The sequence below is a fragment of the Mytilus galloprovincialis genome, chromosome 1, assembly GCF_965363235.1.
Source record: "Mytilus galloprovincialis chromosome 1, xbMytGall1.hap1.1, whole genome shotgun sequence".
NCBI classification, from domain to species: Eukaryota; Metazoa; Mollusca; class Bivalvia; order Mytilida; family Mytilidae; genus Mytilus; species Mytilus galloprovincialis.
Window position 1 is genome coordinate 64,427,840 of NC_134838.1, and position 20,814 is coordinate 64,448,653.

At 31.1% G+C, this 20,814-nt stretch overlaps 2 protein-coding genes across 2 annotated transcripts in view; both read left to right on the forward strand.

Annotated features, from left to right (window-relative positions):
- Nucleotides 1-20,814, forward strand: part of LOC143081456 (uncharacterized) — a 115,512-nt gene that overhangs the window by 45,244 nt on the left and 49,454 nt on the right. The gene's annotated exons all lie outside the window — the stretch shown is intronic.
- Nucleotides 952-13,265, forward strand: LOC143059836 (plexin-2-like). The gene is made up of 10 exons (XM_076233432.1): nt 952-970; nt 2,327-2,430; nt 5,434-5,579; nt 6,244-6,435; nt 6,718-6,787; nt 7,456-7,659; nt 8,504-8,668; nt 9,724-9,964; nt 10,524-10,545; nt 12,701-13,265. Exons 1-10 carry the CDS (start codon nt 952-954, stop codon nt 13,011-13,013), a joined length of 1,476 nt encoding a protein of 491 aa, XP_076089547.1. The 3' UTR covers nt 13,014-13,265.

Below are 20,814 nucleotides of genomic sequence, written 5' to 3' on the forward strand. Positions count from 1 at the left end.
TATATGTCAATGTCAAATATTCCCAATCTGATGACTATGTGGGAACACTATTAATATGTTAACCATACCGCTTATGTCTATGAGAGCTCACAAAATGTGAACACACAAGTAAGAGTGAAAGTCCAGCTTTTTGACATATTAACTTTATTCTTTCCGTAAAAGAACTTGATTTCAAATTCAAAAATAAACTTGTTAAGGTGAAAAATAATAACTATTTTCTTTTAATGGTATTTTTTTTATTTAATTGTTTCCATAAAATTGAGAATGGAAACGAGAAACGTAAAAGAAACAACAACCCAATCAAAGAGCGTTAAACATCTCAAGGTCACCAATTGGTCACGAATATGACCTTTGTTATCTAATATTTCGTTTATATGTATGTGTCATGGTCGTTTATTTTTGTTGCAATTTATTGTTTTGCTGTTTCGTTGTTTTCCTCTAATAGTTGATGCGTCTTCCTCTGTTTACGTTTGTCACTCGGATTTGTTTTCTCTCAATCTGTTGCCTTTATTATATATTCAGTTTAAAAACAATTGACAGCCTGGCAAACTTGGATCAGAGTGAAAATCTCATTACATAAACTGATTGATAAATGAATTAGGTTTTGACAATTCATATGGAAATTCAAAACAAACGTCACGACACTAACCAAAGAAAAAAATCCTTGATAATCATAGGTATGTTCCATGTTCCTTTGGAATTTCAACCAAAGACGAAGAACTGGATGCTCAATCTCTGTACTAGATACCTTAACTACATAAGTGTCCTTACAAACAACGTTATATTGCTGGGTTTTCAACATGCCCCACAAAACCTATTGCTAAAATATTAACATCTGTTATATCAGGAATCAAAGCCGGACTTAAAATTTACTTTTTACACAAATATTCCCCATTCCAAACTAAAAGACAAATTGAAAGAGTTTGTATTGCTTTGATTTATTAAAAAAGAATGGCCAACTTAGATACAGGTATCTTGTCTTGGGGAGGGATAAATCATACTTTGTGAAGAATCACTCTGATTCAAACAAAAAATTATCTGAAACTGACATTATAAAGATGCTTGATTTCTTGATTGACAACATATTTCTCACGTTTGGAGGACGTGTTTTTCAACTTACTGTCGGCATTTAAATGATTACTAATTGTGCCCCTCTTCTTGCCTACTTGTTTTTCTATTATTATGAGACTGACTTTATACAGGAACTTCTTAGGAAGAAACATAGGAAGTTAGCAATATCCTTTAACTCTTCTTTCCGCTGTATTGACGATGATCTCGAACAAAATAATTCAAATTATGTTGAACGCATTCATCCCGACGAACAAGAGATAAATGATTCAACAGAGACAGCTAAGCCTGCCTCATATCTTGAATTACATCTAAAAATTAACAATAAGGGTCAGTTGAAAACGAATGTTTTCGACAATAGATATATATCTTGACAATTGTGAACTTTCCTTTTCTATATAGCAACATTTTAGCAGCGCCTGCATATACGAAGTATATATATCCCAATTGATACGATATTACCGGGCTTGTATTTTAGATCACGAATGTGACCAACCGAATTATACTATTTCCTGGGTGTGTAATAACATGAGCAACACGACGGGTACCACACGAGGAGCAATATTTGGTGACCCTTCCGAAGCACCTGATATCAAACCAAGTTTTTGCTGAGGTTCATGTTGCTTAGTCTTTAGTTTTCTATTTTGTGTCATTTATACTATTATGTGTCTGTTTGTCTTTTTCTTTTTTAGTCATGGCCTTGTCAGTTTATTTTCGGTCTATGAGTTTAACTGTCCCTCTGGTATCTTTCGTTTCTCTTGTATGCACTACTATGATCAAAGTGTTAAATTTGAAATTAAGTACAAGAGACGACCTGAAACTGTATGCCACATAAACAGTATTGGTTGTTCCTACAATTAATATTGTACGGAAATATGTGAGGTTTGAAATAATACTTTAATACAATAAATTGTGTTCTCAACAAACTTTTAAATTCTCATCTGCTGTTACAAAAGTTATTGATTTCTTTAGAATTTTTATGATTATTTTGTGTTTAATTCTAAAACAGTTTTATCATGTTCTAAGAAAGAAAAGTTGAAATTTCATTTCATTTCTAAGCAAAATGTCTCTTCAATCTGTTCAAAGTATCAATATATGGAACTCTTACCTCAGGCAGACCGATTTATTTCATCACGGGTAACAGATTTTTTGAACAACATTTTTGTTGGTTCTTATAAATATGAGATGCTTATATGATTATAGTTTTATATAATATGATTTAATACTGTGATTTAATGTTGCTTTCCTAATCTATTAGGTGTATCCAACCCCAGTGGACCAGTAAATGGTGGAACATTGTTGACAATATCTGGAAATTACCTTGGAAATATTAATGATAGTATTTCTGTTGATATTGGTGGAGTAAGATGTCACAATGTAACAGCTACAACACCTTATACCGAGTAAATACATGTTACAGTATTTTATATATAAATTGTCTCAAATTAAGCCAAAGAATGTTAGTTCTTCAGCGGAATTCGAACCTTTGCTATTTTTACATAGCGACAACACCCGTACCGCTTGCACCGTGTCCAGCGCCTTGGACACCTCAAACATTTGTACTTTATAAAATATATAGAGATTAATACATGGCCTTTTCCATACCAGCCTGGGTATCATCCCGAGACCCCCATATCGGGTCGAGAGATGATACCCAGGCTGATATGGAAAAGGCCATGTAGTAATCGCTTCATCATATACTTCCGACAATAGTTTTATGTAAGGCAAATAAACTAATGCAATAACTAAAACAGTCAAACATTTTATAAAGAAAATAAAAATTATGAATCAAATATACTATAGTTGTCCAACAACAGCATCATTAACTCCTTATATATTTATGGTAACATTTCCTATAGAGGCATTTTGAAACATTGAAAATTTGGAAGAGTTTTACGATCATTACTACTCCATGTTGTACTATAAAATGATTCATAATTGTCAATGGCATTTGTTAGCAAGTATTAAACTGCCCGTTGAAAACCACCGACTTTCGATAAGAACAATCCTAGTCAATTAAGATTGCAGTCGAAAGCAACTGCAATAACGGGTTTCCAACTCATAACCTCAGTGACTGGCTAGTGACAATACAAGTAGAACTACTTAAACCACTTGGCCATCGATGCCCCTTTATAATTTACAAAATTTCCAGAAAAGACAAAGGGAAACAACAAAAGTCTTCAATTAGACGCATACAGGATATTTCCGTACCTTAACCTAATAAGAAAAACGACAAATAAGCAACCTACGCAACTGCAAAAACAATTCGTTACCATTGCCAACAAAAAAAAGCATGATTAAAAAGTATTTGTTAAGAATGTAACAAAGTGTCTTCTTCCTTCTAAACTTAAGTGATCAGATCATACTGTACATGACGGTGTTTTTTCTTTCTGATTAACTACTATACGCTTATTAAATTTCTGCAGCAGTACTTGTTACCATGGTCACGTGCAATTCAAATTTCAACTAAAACGGTAATTTTGATCAAAAGAGATACATCGTATTAAACTTCTAAAGAATGATAATTAAGTCATGTAACATCTTTCGAATCAATTTCAGTTTCCAGGTTACAGTAAATTAAGTTCTGTTCAGACAATTCGCTTGCATTCAATTGAGATATGTTCAGGCTATACTCAGATTGTTTAGCAGCTGCTATACGCTTAATTAAAACATACTGAACTGTTTGTAAAGGTACTAAAACTGGAACTATAGCTAGCAAAATATCCGTGCCTACAAAAAGAAAAGGTCTAAACAATAACCTTTAAGAAGTTTCAACGGGTGATGTTACAGGTGTTCATCTATCAAAGTTATCGTTTAAGACTTAGGTTCATTAACTATTTTACTGATAATCTACTCTCCTAAATCAATTATGAAGATACAAATGCAGATAAAGAAATCTGAGATAAATATGTATCACTCTTTATGTATATTCATACTTAGCTACACTGTAATAATCGATGGAATTATGCATCAGACCATCATTAAATCGATGTAAAGGTCCAAAAAAATTAAATGACTTTTATTAATTACACTAATACACATGTAATAAGGATATAATGCATTTGGTTAACAGTAAGATTTGGTATAAACCCGACATAATATTGATATTGTTAATGCACTCTGGTCTAATATTTTAATCGGTTTTCAATTAAAAAAAAATACCTATCCATTAGTTACAATATAAAAGAGAGGCGATGATATCAGAGGGACAGTCAAACTCATAGATCGAAAATCAACTGACAATGCTATGACTAAAAAAGAAAAATAAAAGTACACAAGACACAACATAAAACACAAATGACTAAGCAGAACAATGCCCACCAAAAACTGGGGGTTATCTCAGGTGCTGTAGAGGGATACGGAGATCCTGCTCCATATGTGGCAATATATGTGCTGTTTCTTTTTCTTTTGAAACAGGTTGACATGTGTTATTGGAAAAAACAACAAAAAGCAGAAGAGGGGAATATTCGTTTCAGTAAACGCCAACCGCTTCAGCAATTTAAATGACGTATACTTTACCTACAAGGTATCTGGAATATATGTTTATTTGATATAAAAACTGCAACACGCATTTTTAATGTACGAAAGAGACATAAGCCATGAATTTGATAAAGATTCAAACAGAATTTGCTTTGGGGTTTTTTTTCGAATAAATATCGGCATCCATTTTTTTTTCGTCTAATTAAGCTTAAAAAAAGGAATCTGATATATATATTCTTTACTTTCAAGTCAAAAAATCAAATGCTTTGAATCACCATCAATTTAAACTTAAGGAGAGATAGGTTTCCAATGTTGGTCCGCATGGGCATTCAATATGCCAACATTTAAAAGTGAAACAAGGAGATGCTAGGAATAATCATATCATTATTAATCCGGTCCGCAAAACAATTCATTCTATTCAGATAAAAGTATTATTACAATGTATTTTTTACCATCATGTTATATATGAAATCATAAAGATCTAAAACAAAATCGTATTATACGTGCTTGCTATCTTTGTTAATACTTGTCTGTATGTTTATATCAAATTATACATGTTATATGACATCTGAAAAACTTCTCTAAATGACAACGTACGAAATACGAATACAGTAAAGCAAGACTTTGATTCAATATCAATCAAATTTGAAAATTAAGGGCACTTTGGTTGTTTTGACAGGTAATGCCACTTGCCCTATGATTTTTTTGTTATACCAAAATATGTAATGCTAAAAATTGTATATCTTGATTTTATGCGTACGAAGATAGTTAACTTTTATGTAATATTTTGTCCATACTTTCATCTTTAAGTAATACTCAAAGAGTTATTATACAAATCCGAGTAAATTGATCACAATATCTAATTAATGTTGTGTTTTATTCTAGGAACCGAAAATTTTTAATTTTTCACCAAAGAAAGGAATTCTATCAGGGAATACAACAGTAGCAATAAAAGGACAAGATATTGTTTTCGAAGGTAAAAATCGGTACACTATTTCCTTTTGTGACGGTGTGTTTTGCATAGAATGCAGGTAATCTGTTGATTTGTATCCCAAATTCGTATTTGCCTTAACAAGCTACGTACAGTATTCTAATATTTATATAATATATAGAAATGTAAAACTCCTTTAAAAACCCAATAAGCCATGATAACCAATCAATATACTTCACTCCCGTATAATTCGACAACGAAACAAAAAAAAAAACATAGGCTAATAAATCCTCAAGTTTTAGGAATAACAAAAAGATGGAATCATCTTATGAATTGAAATATATTGTACTAATAATAGTCTATAAATAATTGACTAGAGTGTTGGGCAATACAGCATTCTGAAAGCCGGGAGATGTATAAAATGCCCCGGTGTTGAAAGTAGACATAATTTGTTAATTATAACTTCGCGAGAGGACATTGTGTAGAGAATAAAGTGTATCTTAGTTTACATTATATAACCACTGTTTTGTCGAATAACAATCGTACTTTTCTGTAAACCCTTTAGGTACAAAGTTATTTTTATAGTTAGATATACGAAAATGGGTTAAGAGTGCCAATGTGCCAATGAGGCAAATCCCAAGCCAAGTCAAAATTTGTACAAAGTAAACATCTGTCGTCAAACCATCATTTTACTGAAGAAATATTCAGATTTTTTTCAGGAAATTATATATAACTATTTTTAATTGTTTCATTTTTTATTACAGTGACACTCAAACGACCATTTTACAAAATCCCTACATCAAGTGCAAAACTGGTATTTCAACAGAACCTCGAAATATGACCCAATTAAACGTTATTATTGATGACTTTACAGTTCTGACACTCAACGAAACTTTTCAATATTTACCGGATCCATCATTTAACATTTCGACTGAAATACCCAAGGCTTTCCAAAGGTAAGTAATACCTCAAACAAATATATTTTAAGACATCTTCAGACACGATAAAATAATAGGATCTGAAATATTGCCACTTTCTTTGGTTTAATTATGGTGATAGCGGATTGGACATTTCAATAGTGCATATCCAACTTCAATTCGTTACGATGAAATACAAAATACGATTTAGTGTATGAATGAAATATGTAAATAAAACATTATTTGTGAAAAATGTAATTTCTTCATGTTTTTGCAAAAACGTGTACAAGATATGCTGTCAACCTTGAATCTTTTTTTCAGTGGCGGCGTATTGTTTACAATTCGGGGCGAAGGTTTTAATAATGTAGGGGCGATAACAGTAGAAAGAGTAGTAAGTATGAAACTATATTATGTGTGTGCATAGAATGTGACTTGGTTCATGTTAACAATATTTATGTCAACAGTTATTTATTATAATTAGTCCAGCAAATGTATCAATCCCTGAATAACAAAATAAGCATGACATGCATGTTGAATAACTAATAAGGTTTTGTTCTTTAAAAGACACTTGTCAGCGAAATTTCCGATCCTCCAACAATGCATGTAGAAAGTAGAAAATATACATAACTAACTAAAATAGAGAAGGTAAATTTGGTTAGGTTTTATGTTGTTGTTAAGGTTAGGGGTAGAGGAAGGGTTAGGGTAAGTAATATACTAGCCTGTATTGCTATATACATAAACATAGATTGAATATCATATTCAAATCAGAAGAAAATGTGTAAAACTAATTTGTTCAAATGATAGAGGAACCTAAAACATCAATAAATCACACAAGAAACCTTAAACGAGGTTCCTTATCTTGCGACTTGCTCATAGATATATTTGCATGTGGCGGATAAATTATTGTTTATGTATAGTTGGCCCTATTTCAGATTTTGGAATTCTGAGACACGAAATCGCAGAACATAATCTTGAGCATGAAATAACCCATGTATATTTTATGCGTATAAACCGTGGCAAAGTATAATTTTTAAAGTCTTTTTACAATACTTTCTCTAGGATAACCCATGTGAAGTACCAGAAGACACGTCTACTGAATGTGAAACACCCCCAAGATTACAGAATCAGCCTAACAATCAAACTGTTGACGTTCATTTTGATGGAGTGACAATTCAATTTCCAATAGAATATGTAGAGGACCCCACGTTTGAAATGTTTCAAGGCATTGTTCTGTATGACAAGGAATCTTCTATTGAAATTGAAGTAAGGTTCGACGGTTTTTCTTATAAAAACATGTCTTCATCAAAGTATTGCACTAGACTTCAGCTGAAATGAGACTTAATTCAAATTTTTGAGCTATTATTGAAAATATAATTAAGAAATATAAGGTTACGACAACAAAGATGAATCTAAATTAAGTTGTCATAAAAAAACAAAGTCAATAACTGAGTTTGAGAGTTAATTATGAACAGTCAAATATATTTTAACGTTTTTTTTATTTCCAATAACTAAGAATATTTTAGAAAAGACATTTTAAGCGAGAACAATAAGCATGAACGTATGTTTTACTAAACGAAAGCTATGACAATTGTAAAAATCCGACAGAAAAAGGTAATCTGAACTGCGTAGGTCATTTGTAGGTGTGTAGTTTGAATTGATGCATATTGTTTTCATCTTTGGGCATGTTTACTTTAATAATATGGTATGGGTTCTGCTTATGGTGGTACGGTTACATTTATTTACTTACATCAACGATAATGAACTATGCATAATAATATTCATAGGCAATCATTTCACATTTCCTTGTTATTATCAAACATAAGTAAAGCAAATCGTGAGAATAAAGACAAAGCTCAAACTTACTGTACCACTTATGCATATATTGTGCTTAGTTCATATCGAATAATAACAAGTGTATAACATGAGGATCATGTATAAGTTGAAAATAAACGTTAACTGTTAATGGTCGGCCAATTTGCAAGACTGGAGAACTTATTATGCTTTTCTTTAATATAATTTCCTTTGAACGACATATTCTAATCAAACACCTCAAATATGATATGATATCTAAATATCTATTAAAGTTACAAAATTTTTATGATTATAGGGAAGGAGTATACTGAATGTGGCACGCCTTGAAGATTATCATATCAATATTGGATTGGACGGCATTTGTCTCATAACTGATATCAGTATGAATAACATCACTTGTTTGCCACCCAAATCAGTCCCTCGAACTAATAATACAAATGATAATACAGTTTATGTTATTGTAAGTAATTTCTGAGTTGCAATACTTATTTGTCAGTAACACTGACATGACAAGACACCATCTTCGGTTATACAGTTAGTATTACATATACTGCTTCTAATTCTTATCAAATAAAATGATGGAGTTATGGGTTATATGTAAATATGAAAAAGAAAACAAATCACCAAAAGTTTAAGATATAAGGCATCCGAAATCTATACCTTCGTTTAGGTTTCAGTGTTCTGATAAAATAAATAGTAATACTCAACTGCTTATTAATGAAATTTTACATTTTATAAGCGTATGTCTTTTTTAAAGAAAATATGTAGACCATTTGAAACTCACTTCCTCTTTTAAAAATTGTCTTTGACAACATGTGATGTTTGTATAAGTTCTGTTTAACGTGATAGTTCGATGTGAATGTTTTAACGATAATTCACAATTTGTAATCCCGTGTTTAAAAAATAATGAATAAATAATACATTTAAAGTCCCTTATCGTCATATAACATGCATAAAGCTGCATATGACTCCAAATGTTCTAATGTGAATTAGTTACATATCTTACATATCACGACAGTGGTAACAGTAAAACGAACAGTATCGTCAAAGCAAAGTACACTGCCCATTACTCATATCGTAATAAGAGGTAATCACATGTAAAAATAAAGGCAACAGTAGTATACCGCTGTTCGAAACTCAAAAATCGATAGAAAAAAAGCAAATCCGGGTAACCAAAACTGAGGGAAACGCATCAAATCTTAGAGGAGAACAACGACACAACAGAGACACATAATTAAAATGTAACAAACACAGAAACAAACTTAGCATTAGACAAAATCTGATGAGAATAACAAATATAACATCAAAACTAAAAACATGAATTTGGGATAGAAAAGTAGTGTGACACGTCTTATAGCAATGTGTATTCACACTCAAATATAAGAGAAAACAAACAACACAACAGAAACATAGCATTAAAATGTAACACACACAGAAAGACTTTTCCAAGACTCACATATACTCAAAACTGTGTTACCAAAAACTAATCCAAAACTGTTCTTTTCTTATAACTAGGTAAATGTTATTAGGATAAAGTCGTATATTGGTGACTTGCAGTACAGAACAAAAATAATTACAGAAAATGGCAATACATTTGTGATTATAGTTGGAATATTAGTCGCAGTATTAGTGGTATCTATCATCATAGGCATGTCGGCTGTATTAGTTTTAAGGAGAAAGAAGACTGAGGCTGCAAATGAATTCAAAATGAAAATAAAGGCAAAAGATGAAATTATACAAAAAGCTAGTATAGAAGGTAGTTAGTTTATACCAATAAAACGCAGATTTGTTACAGAAAAAAAGGAAAAGAAATGAACCCAATTATGAGATGCAATTTTGAGATAGAATTTGGATGCGTCTTTCGTTCACATAAGACGCGTCAGTGACACTCTAGTCAAAAAATTGGGAACGATCTTAAGTGATACATTGACATCACAATATATTCGTCTTAAGAAGTATACGTGTATTTAAATTTATACATTTTGGATACTAGTGCATGCATTCGAAATAAGTGTGATTCAGGTATTTACATTTCTTTAAAAGGAGGTCACTATAAAGACAAAAATTGTCTATTCCCTAGATACATGTAAGTGAATTTATTTTTGATGGTTATTGTAAGCATATTTTTACCTTTCACAAATTAGGAATATGCGATGTTGCATCAGTAAAATATCGATGATCGATGTTCACATTTGATTACATTTAATATACCAAAACAAAGACAATTGATAGTTTCGAGAGATTAAACATTTGTTTTGAAAAATGTCATTTGTGTTGCAACAACACTGGTACATAGATGTTACTGTATATTTCAGGTGAAAGGATAGCAAACTTAAGGTAAAATAAACATTTCAACACTTTGGGTCACCGTTCGGTCTTCGTCAATGTGCAAAACCCTTACTTCATAGTCAGCTTTTAAAGGCCAAGAAATGAAAAAATGTAAAACAATTGAAATATTCAGCAATAAATGACAACCACTGACTTACAAGCTGCATACAGAATATCAGGTGTTTAACATGTTAGCAAGCTTTAAACCCTTCCTCTAAGCTGCGATAATTGTGGAACAGTACAATGTACGACATAACAAACCATCAAATTAATTTGAAACACTCATCAGATCGATACAAAGCCAAAAATTAGAAACAAACACACAGACCGGACATAGAATGGTATTTATCCATCTTATCAACAACAAAGACACAAAGTAAACACAGCATTCGCGGTTACTGACAAATAGTTCAGAGCCAGTAACAACTTATAGAAAAATCGTGGACCTAAGACTAAAGTACCAATCAGTACATACATGTATCTAACATTCAATGGATCTAGTGTTAAGAGACATTTGCATAAAAACATGACTTAGTGCAATGCTTAAAAATTGTATTGAAAGATTGTAGAACCGAGTACATTTGTATATAATAGTGATCTTATTTTGTTTTATTTTAATGATAAAAAAATCACTATTTATACCAATCAAAACTAGATTTGAATAAATAATGTTGAATTGGTAAACTTTTAGAATAAGTCATTAAAAGAATCAATAATATTACCCTAGTATTTAAGTTTCCATAAAATTTAGTATATCCAGTTTGCTATACGTTGTCTGCAGTCAAACTTACACATCAAATTTTATTGAATTTCTTATTTTTGATATATTTCACATATGTTTTAGTTAACAGTATTGTCAAGTTACCTGTGGTTCGTCTACAGTGATTATTTGTATGTTTTTGAACCAAATGTGTTTATTGTGTGGTCTTACATAATCTAGCCTTATATAACAGTTATTTTTTTTCTATCGTCTATATGTATGTAGAATTGTAGAGAATTCATAAACTATTTCATCAAATATGATTTTCAGTTTAAAGCAATTATATGAACAAAATGATTTGGTAAATTAAGGAGCTAAACCGACATGGTACGCCAATACAAATGATTACATCATTACATCCATAATTCAATTTAAATATAACTGTTAAAAACATAAAATAGTATCATTATTAAATCAATCCTAGTTTATTATTTTTGTTCATGTCTACAATACATAATTTGATCTATTTCAAGAAATTTACCTGATTTGGTTGATACAAACGTCACAAAAAATACCACACTTTTTGTGTCTTTGATACATCCGTAAGACGCACAGTTTATAATTCATTTGTTGTTACCTGGTGTACTGCCGTAAATTAATTGCTGGTATCCGTTGTTTTTTCCTGAGGTGTGTGTTGTAATGTAATATGGTGTGGTTTATTTACGTGTTTCTTTGTCCTGATCGTTCGTTGTTTGTTAGTGATGTGTTCCTGTCACGTAATGTTGTTTTTTCTACGAAAATTTATAACATTGCCATATACATGGGAGCTTTGGCTAGCCATACCACTATGTTCAACCTTACATTCTTTTTTTAAATGTTAGGAATATGGCAGTTGTTATCAAATACATGTACTCCGTTTTTATGTATCATAGCTTTTGGTTTTTTTTTTTTTTTTTGCAATTAAATGTTTCTGTAGTTTTCGTTTTTTTTTTCTCTTTTTCATACTTGATGTGTTTTAGTCGGCTTTGGTTGGTGACCCGGATTTGTTTTAGCTTAAGCCATGTTTTTTCTATTGAACAACGTTATACTACTGTTTCCTGTATGTCTCATCTGAAAAAGCAATGACTCCTCCTTATACATTTCTGAGGGGGTGGGGAAACGTATCTTGAAAGGGTGTTGTTCAACAGTTCATAAATATATATGTTTCCCTTATCCTAATTGATCGTACGTGTTGTTATGGAGAAAAAAATTCATATTTCAAACATTCTTATTTTGAAATATAAAAAAAATCGTGTACATGATTAACTCTATTAATTCGTCGTGTTAAGTTTATTGATATACAATATACATTATATTCTTACCAACTCAAAACATAGAATAACAATTAAATGCCATTGATACATAGACAAAATCTCAAATGAATTAATAATCAAATCAATAATTAGTATTATGATCTTTTGTCAGAAGGGAAGATGGAAATGCATATACTGAGCCTGATGAGTCAGTATATGATGAAATAAATGCAGATGAAGAAAAAGATACACGTGGGAACAGTTATCTTGATGCGAATGAAGGATACGATGAACTCGGACAACGGTTACCAACAAATCCATATAATCAGCTTCAACAAACAAGGGATGAAATTCAAAAACGGGACATCAAGAATAATGACATGAATGCAGATGACCAATTGCAAAACAATAAACGAAGAAATGATTATCTAAGCTTGTTTAGCGGATACGAAAAACCAATATCACGAAACGATCCGCATAATTAGTTTCAAAAGGAAAGTGCTGAAAACAGAAATGATCATCATGACATGTCAAATCTTGATTAAAATACAAAAGATTCATCTCCCAAAGATAATATAAACCTCAAAGAGTAAGCGACTCGTCATCTGTATAATGCATGAACATACCGATTCATGTAATGATGTTTAAATGCATTATCTAAATACAAATTTTTAATCTGTTTTTCACAAAACTGTCAAATCAATGTAACCGATATATGTATAAAAATTGGAATATTATCTAGTATGATATTTTTCTCAATCTACAAGCAGATTTAAATATTTTTAATAAAGTTATTATTGATAACTTTTTTGTTTGATGCTGATTAATGTTTATCACTATACATTTAACACCCAGAAACGTGTCTATCCCTCCAAAGAAGTATGATTCCTACAAACATGTTCATATGACGTCACTGAACTGCAAAACATGTCAAGGTGCTAACAGACGCAAACACGTGTAATGTTTAAAGAAAGTTCAAATGTGTCCATATAACGCATTTACGTGCGGCTTCGTTTTATGAAAGCTCAATCGTGTAAATATTTGTTAATGCATATCTCATTAACTAATTCAAGTAGCCAGTATTTGTGGCCTTCAAACAACAATGATATGTCCATTTACTTTTTTTCATATCGAATTCGGTAATGTTCTTCTATTGTTGCATTCGTCTAATTTACTGTTGACCGACATTTAAGCGTGTCATAAGAATAGAAATATGTTTATTTGTTCTTCTTTTGACCGATTGTTAAATCCGGTAAGAATGGTGATGATAAGTCCGAAATCTAATGAAGATAAATATATCTTCCTCATGTATTTATTGTAACAATGTCCTGAATATGCATAAAATATTTGCCTCCCATCGTCAAGCAACCAAACTCAATTAATCTATCGTCTTAGATATGCATTAAATTGTTGCTACAAACAAGTATTAGTTTATCCGTTACTTTCTGTTTGTCGATTATAACCTCATTCACAATTGGTTTAACGTAATGTGGCAGACGAAAGGATGATGCACATTAAAAACGACTTATATTTACATTTTGAAATTTACGCAAAATGTGTTTACCGTATTTGAATGATACTTTAAGTTAATTAACGATTGTGAATTATATGGTTAGTAGCGGGGATGCTAATCATACATGCAAATGTATTCATCTTGTGTATGTCTTAGTATTGGTGATTGAACCAAAAAAAAAACCTTTAATACCAGTATATAATTTATATATTCTTAAGAGCTGACATCTACGATAACGCCTAAAATTAAATTGCAGTAAACGTCACTGATGACATAATGGGGCTAAAAGATTTGAGAAATTCAGGTGTCGTACAGTTGACACGATTTGGCGAACAACAAAAGGGATGAATACGTTTTGTAGATGGACACGTTTGGGAGTGTTGTATATGCATTATATATATGTTATCAATGTTGTATGATTAAAAAATCTCTTTGTTTCCAGCGTTACACATGACGTTTATTCAAGAGACATATGTCATCCATACGCAAATTATTATCGTACTTGTTTCTCTATATAACGTGCAACCTATTGCTTCCTGAATATATTCTATCGTCTTAAAGTCTATGAATCCCTCCTCCCCTCCCGCCAAAAATCAAATCTAAATTTCTTCCCTCTGATTTTCAAGCATGCTTTACGAACATACAAATGTAGTGTACGAGCCCCATTGAAATACAGCTATTCTATGTATACTTAAAAAAGTGTAAATAAAGAAGTTGTTAACTAACAGTCCGAAATCTGTTTACTGCAATTGTTTACTGTTGAATTTTAATTTCATTTCCGTCATCATTCACAGTTCCTAATGATATACATTGTAAGGTGATACTTGATTCTCAATGTTTTTTATTGGTATTAGGGTTATACACATTCTCATTTTCATTTTCAGTTTTCATATATATTGTTCACATTATGTATATAATATCAGTTTACATTACTTTTACATTTCGACAATGCTCGGCTATTTTAGTCATGTTTTGACTGCTATTGTGTGTCTTTGTTTTATATATGAATAAAACAGATGAAGATGATCGCCAATGAGACGACTATTTACCAGAGACTAAAGTTCATTGTATTTAGTGTAAGTTGTACGTACACTAAACATATACATCTTAAACCCATGAATGATTCAACAAACCCATTACAGCACTCGCCATACACAATATACCTGCACAATACACCATATACATATACCATACACTATTCCCCTTTCTTCTTTCCAATTTTGATTACCCATACACGTTTTATGATGACATATACACCATTTAATAGCCATATGCATTTTTTGATGGTTCTGATGTGTTGATTGGTGTATTGACCTGTTATAATGCATATCAAAAAATTATTTGATATTTTATGAAATATGTTGTGTTATATGACGGAACAAAAAAAATAATAAACAGTAAACGAGGAAATAGATTACCTTTTCCAAAACGATTTGGATACATGTGAATGGTTTCATTTATTGTTCATGGGTATACATTTGTTTCATTTTTCGTTTAAAGTATTTATCTATAGACACTAATTCTCTGTACTTGTGTCATGTACATTTTGTACCTTGGTATCGCCTATTGGTGATGATATGGCTTTATGGTATCTGTTCATTGAAATTATAAAATAGATTGGCGAAAGATACAATACAACTCATGAGTTAAAAATGAATTGACTAAGCCATGGCTGAAACAGAAAAACAACAGTAGCTAAATAAATCATAGAAAATTGAATTCGGAGCATTATGAACCGAACATAGAAGTGACCTAATGTTTAAAAGAAGGGTAAGTCGATTTTGCTCCACATGTAGCACCCGTCGTGTTATATTTGCTAGTACAAACTCGGTTATAAGTCAAATTCGGTAGGTCACATTCGGTGAGATCTGAGCGGGATTTTAATTTAAGATTGACCGACAATTGGATCAATTGGAAATATATGTGTTATGATCACTGAAACATAACAGTCACCCAACTTCACCGCTTGAAATTCTAGATCTTGGTTTACTAGCTTACTTGTGAGCAGCAATCCTCCATCACAAAAATCATGATGCGAAATAAAGTTATATGCAGTCGCTATGTATGTTAGGGAACGATCAGTTGATACTCTAAGGAGAGGTGCAGAATTGTGAAAATTAATAGTCTGGCCTAGTGAAGACTTAAAAATAAATAACCACGCCCAAACAGAATGAAAATATATGTTTTAGCCAACACAATGTAGAAAATAAAGTTGTACAAAAGCATGAAAAGTAAAAAGTAATATTTGCACGTCAAAATCGTAAAACAGTTGAAAATTAATTTCCCTTAGAAAAAAATCCACCTTCCCTATAAATAGCAACTGGTTGTTAATTGAAATATAACAGTATGAAATTAAACCATAATCGAAAGGACACTGACAGTTTTTCTGATCCGTGAAAGATACCATACATACTGCAATACCGGTACGTAAAATAAATCCCAACAATAATGAATGACGGACGGGTTAGGGTAGATAATAAACTATATAATATGCTTATTTCAAATTATTTTATATATGACCTTGGCATGAAGATACTAGACTACAGACTTTCATAATGGACTAAGATATTCTAATTTCAATCGATTTGGAGTTTTCATCTAGAAATAGACGAAGATGCATGATTTTTTATTAGTTCTCAGTGCCTTTGAACTTATATCTTTTGGATATATTTTTGGATATATTTTTGGATTAGTACTGTACTTAACACACACAACATATTTTTACAAAAAGACTTAGTGCATTTTTTTTTGATGAGACAAAAAGTTATAAAAAAAACTAATAGAGGAATTTAATTGCGGTCTATGGCCAGAGATCTCTAGGAATTATAATAGGGAAAAGGAACTTCGTATGATTGCTTATTTAAATCTGACATTAGGTGAATACTTCTATGCTCAAACCCTTAGTATAAAATAAAATTTAGTCCCAAGCTATTTATAATATAATAATTATGCTGTTATCAAACGGCAATTAAAGACAGCTTCATGATGATTATAACCGTCTTCCTCTTGCAGGTTATCATTTTTCGCATGACATAAATATTTAATTCATATGAAACGAGTTGTATTAAAGAAAGTTAAACAAGTTTTTTGTTTTTTTATATAGTAAGTTTATAGTATAAAAATTTTATTCGTATACTTGTTTTAGTTAAAACTCCTATGTTTTAATGTAAAAGTTCATGACATTTACGGTGTCTGAATTATTTCCTTTCATCAAGTAATTATTCCGAGATTCACAAACAATGTGAAAGCCGTAACTTAGCAAGTAAAAATAAAATTTAAGTAAAAGTGAAAATGCCATAAAATATCATAAAATGACAAATCTGTTCTAGATTATCTTCGGATAATACCATAAGGTCAACAGTGATCGAGAGAGCTTTTTCACTCTCCTTTTCCTGTGACATAACATGACAAACTCATAACCTCATTTATCTGGTTACATGAACAAAGCCAAAGTGTGGTATACAATATGTAGGACAAACAGGACGGGAGCTTTTTTTAAAGGCACACAGGAAGATCTATACCGCTTCCGAAAACCTAATAAATTCAAAAGTATTATTTATCAACATTTAGGTAAACACTAGTGATAAGTTCTTTAATAGTAGTTAATGAATTTGTTAAAAGCACTGAACAATTAGTTGTAGAACACATACTAGAAGCCGAGATAAAACGATATTTAAATGGTTTTTTGTGTAGTTTAGGTAGCCAATACATAGTAGGGACCTATGTAGGGGAGATAACAGTCGAAAGAGTGGTAAGTACAAAATGTGAAATAAATCTTATAACGATTTCTACATGGAAAGGGACTAGGTACATAAGTAAAAACGTTATTGCATTCTACATATACATATTTCGTTGAGTTGATATGTATTGAAATTCAAATAACAACGTTAGATGTACATGCCTGCGCACTAACTGTTGGCATCCCTGCATCACCAATAAGCATTTGGAATAACATTTGTTCGTGTTTTTGTTCATATATCATAAAAAATGGTTTGGGTCCAGATATGTCTCATTGTTATGATATATATATAATATTTGATTTTTTTTTTTTTTGTAAATTATTTCTTTTACTGTTTAGTTTAGTTAGTATCTATTTAACGTTGCTCTGTATTAACAGTTACAGATCCCGTCATTTTGTGTTTGTGCTTTTGTAATGTTTTGTATTAACTTATTTTTTTTAGTTTTTGCACCTCTATTTTGATATTTTTGCTTATCATGTCTGTTTGTTCTGTTCTCACGTTGTTGTCATTATGTCATACTAGCTTTTATTCAATTGTAATACAGGATAGAGGTTTAGTCCACAGTGTCTACATAAGAAAATACATATACAAAGTCCGAAATATGACAGTAATATGTTGTTATCCATTTGTTTGATTTGATTTATTTGTTTGAACTTTTGATTTTGTTATTCGATTAGGGAATTTTTCCTAGTATTTTTGTTATTTTCTTTTTTATATAATGAATAGCAATAATTCATTTTGAACTCATTGAACCATACAATTAATGTTTGACTCTTCACATTGAAAAATCTGCGAAGCGCATTATGTAAAATGTGAAGAGTCAAAAATTAATTTTATGGTTCCATAAATTCTAAATAAATTATTGCCATTCATTATAAATAAAGTTCTATTAAAAATAAGGCTCAAACAATTTTAATATTATTTATATTACCAATTACAACGTTCACACATACTAATACACAACATCAGAGTGGGCGTGTCGCCATGAAAATTGACAGCATTGAAAATAAAAGTAAAACTTTTAACCAATCAGAAGACAGTTAATACACCTCATTTATTTATATGCATTGTAAGTAAATAGAAGCTAAATGCCTTTTCAGGAGAAAAAAAAACAATGTGTGCTAATATACCGAAGTCAGTAAATTTAGATGGTAGACCATAAATAACACGTGTACAAAACTCTTAACATTTCAGTATTGTCTTCATTTAGTCAATATCTATGTTTTGTTTGGTATTATACTGAAAAAGCTTTCATTTGGTTAATAATATTGCCATTAAGCGGCAATTTCTGGTTATACATGTACCCACCATATTTTCTTAAAATGTTCTATACCAAGTCAGGAATATAACAGTTGTTCTTTTTAAATATAGCTAGTTTCTATGTATGTTGTCTTGTCGTTTGTTTGTTTTGTGAGGGTTTTTTTTGCACTTCAGTGTTTGTGTTATTTCTTTCTTTTCCACTTATGGTTGATATGTTTCCCACAATTTTAATTTGTAGCCCGCATTTGTTTTCTTTCAATCGATTGATGAATTCTGAACATCGGTGTACTACTGTTGCTTTTATATAAATCACATATGCCTTGCACATGTATGGCATAAAGTGTATCCTAAAAAATAACACAAGTCTGTTCGTCCTCTTCTGGTGTTGTATAGAAAGCAAGATGCGGTCAATATAATTAATTTCATTTTCTATACTGGTCAGGAGAGTGATGCAATATTGACTCTAAAACGAAACACTCTTACATAAGGTTGTCGATCAATACTTGGCCGAAAGGAGATTTTGCAAACTTTTCAAACATGGTAAAAGTTTATTTGCAAATTCAAATATGCTCTGTCTATCAAGACGGTGGCAAGATATAATATGTGTCATTTATCCATGATACTAAATCCTTTTCTTGACAACCCTTTTTAGTCTAAAGGCTTTTCTGGTGTTTCTTAAAATATGCAAGGGGACAGTGATCTTCGAAGTAACGATCGCTTTTCATTGGGGTTAACTACACGTAAATATCGTTCACAATTCATACGCACTGTTCAACCATCGCAATGTACGATTGTTTTATGTTGACAATAACGTTTTATTAGATTTCAAGCTAATGATTGTTTTATGAAACGACAGCCTGGTTTTAAGAAGAAGAAAAGGACAAAATGAATTATTAGTTGCTATTCAAACCAAGCCAGAATAGAAAATTTCATAACTATGTCATTAATACCGAAGACTACAAACATATCTACTAACAAAGACATCTACAGGTAGAAATAACCTATGGAATTGCTGTTAATATTCCTATTAAGCGGCTGTTGCGTAGATTATTGTGTATGTTTCAGATATTTGCATTTTTTATCTACCAAGTATTTCCCCCTGTATCAGATAGACAGAGGCACGTTAATGCATCAAACAATGAGAATTAACAAAATCACGTGTATGTTTCATTGTTTACCGTGCACCCATACCTTTTTTTGTTGTATTTAACTAGCGTTTTTATTGAATGCTGTTTCCAGGACAAGCCATGTGATGTACCAGATGATACTTTCGCAGTATGTGAAACACCTCCAAGATTACAGAATCAGCCTAACAATCAAACTATTGACGTTCATTTTGATGGAATAACTATTCAAGTTACATTAGAATATGTGAACGAACCTACGTTTGAAAGGTTTCAAGGCATCTTTCAGTATGATGTGGAATCTACTATTATAATTCAGGTAAGAATCGAAAATAAAATAGTATTTGCAGAACAGAAAAACTTCACAGTTTGTTTTCATTATATAATGCCATTTGATTTCATCGAGCGATAAAATGAGGCATAACTAAAATTACTACTAAACTATCACTGATAATCAAATCTTAAATTAACACGTATTTAAATTCATTAAAAAAATACATTGTTTTATAATTAAACATGTTAAATAGAAGAAGGTAATTACTAATTAACATGGTTACGTTAAATTTTGTTCCAGATAATAAAACTTTTTATAATAAAACCTCTAAAAAGGTCAAACAGAAAAATATTTGCAAATAACTAAAGACTCATG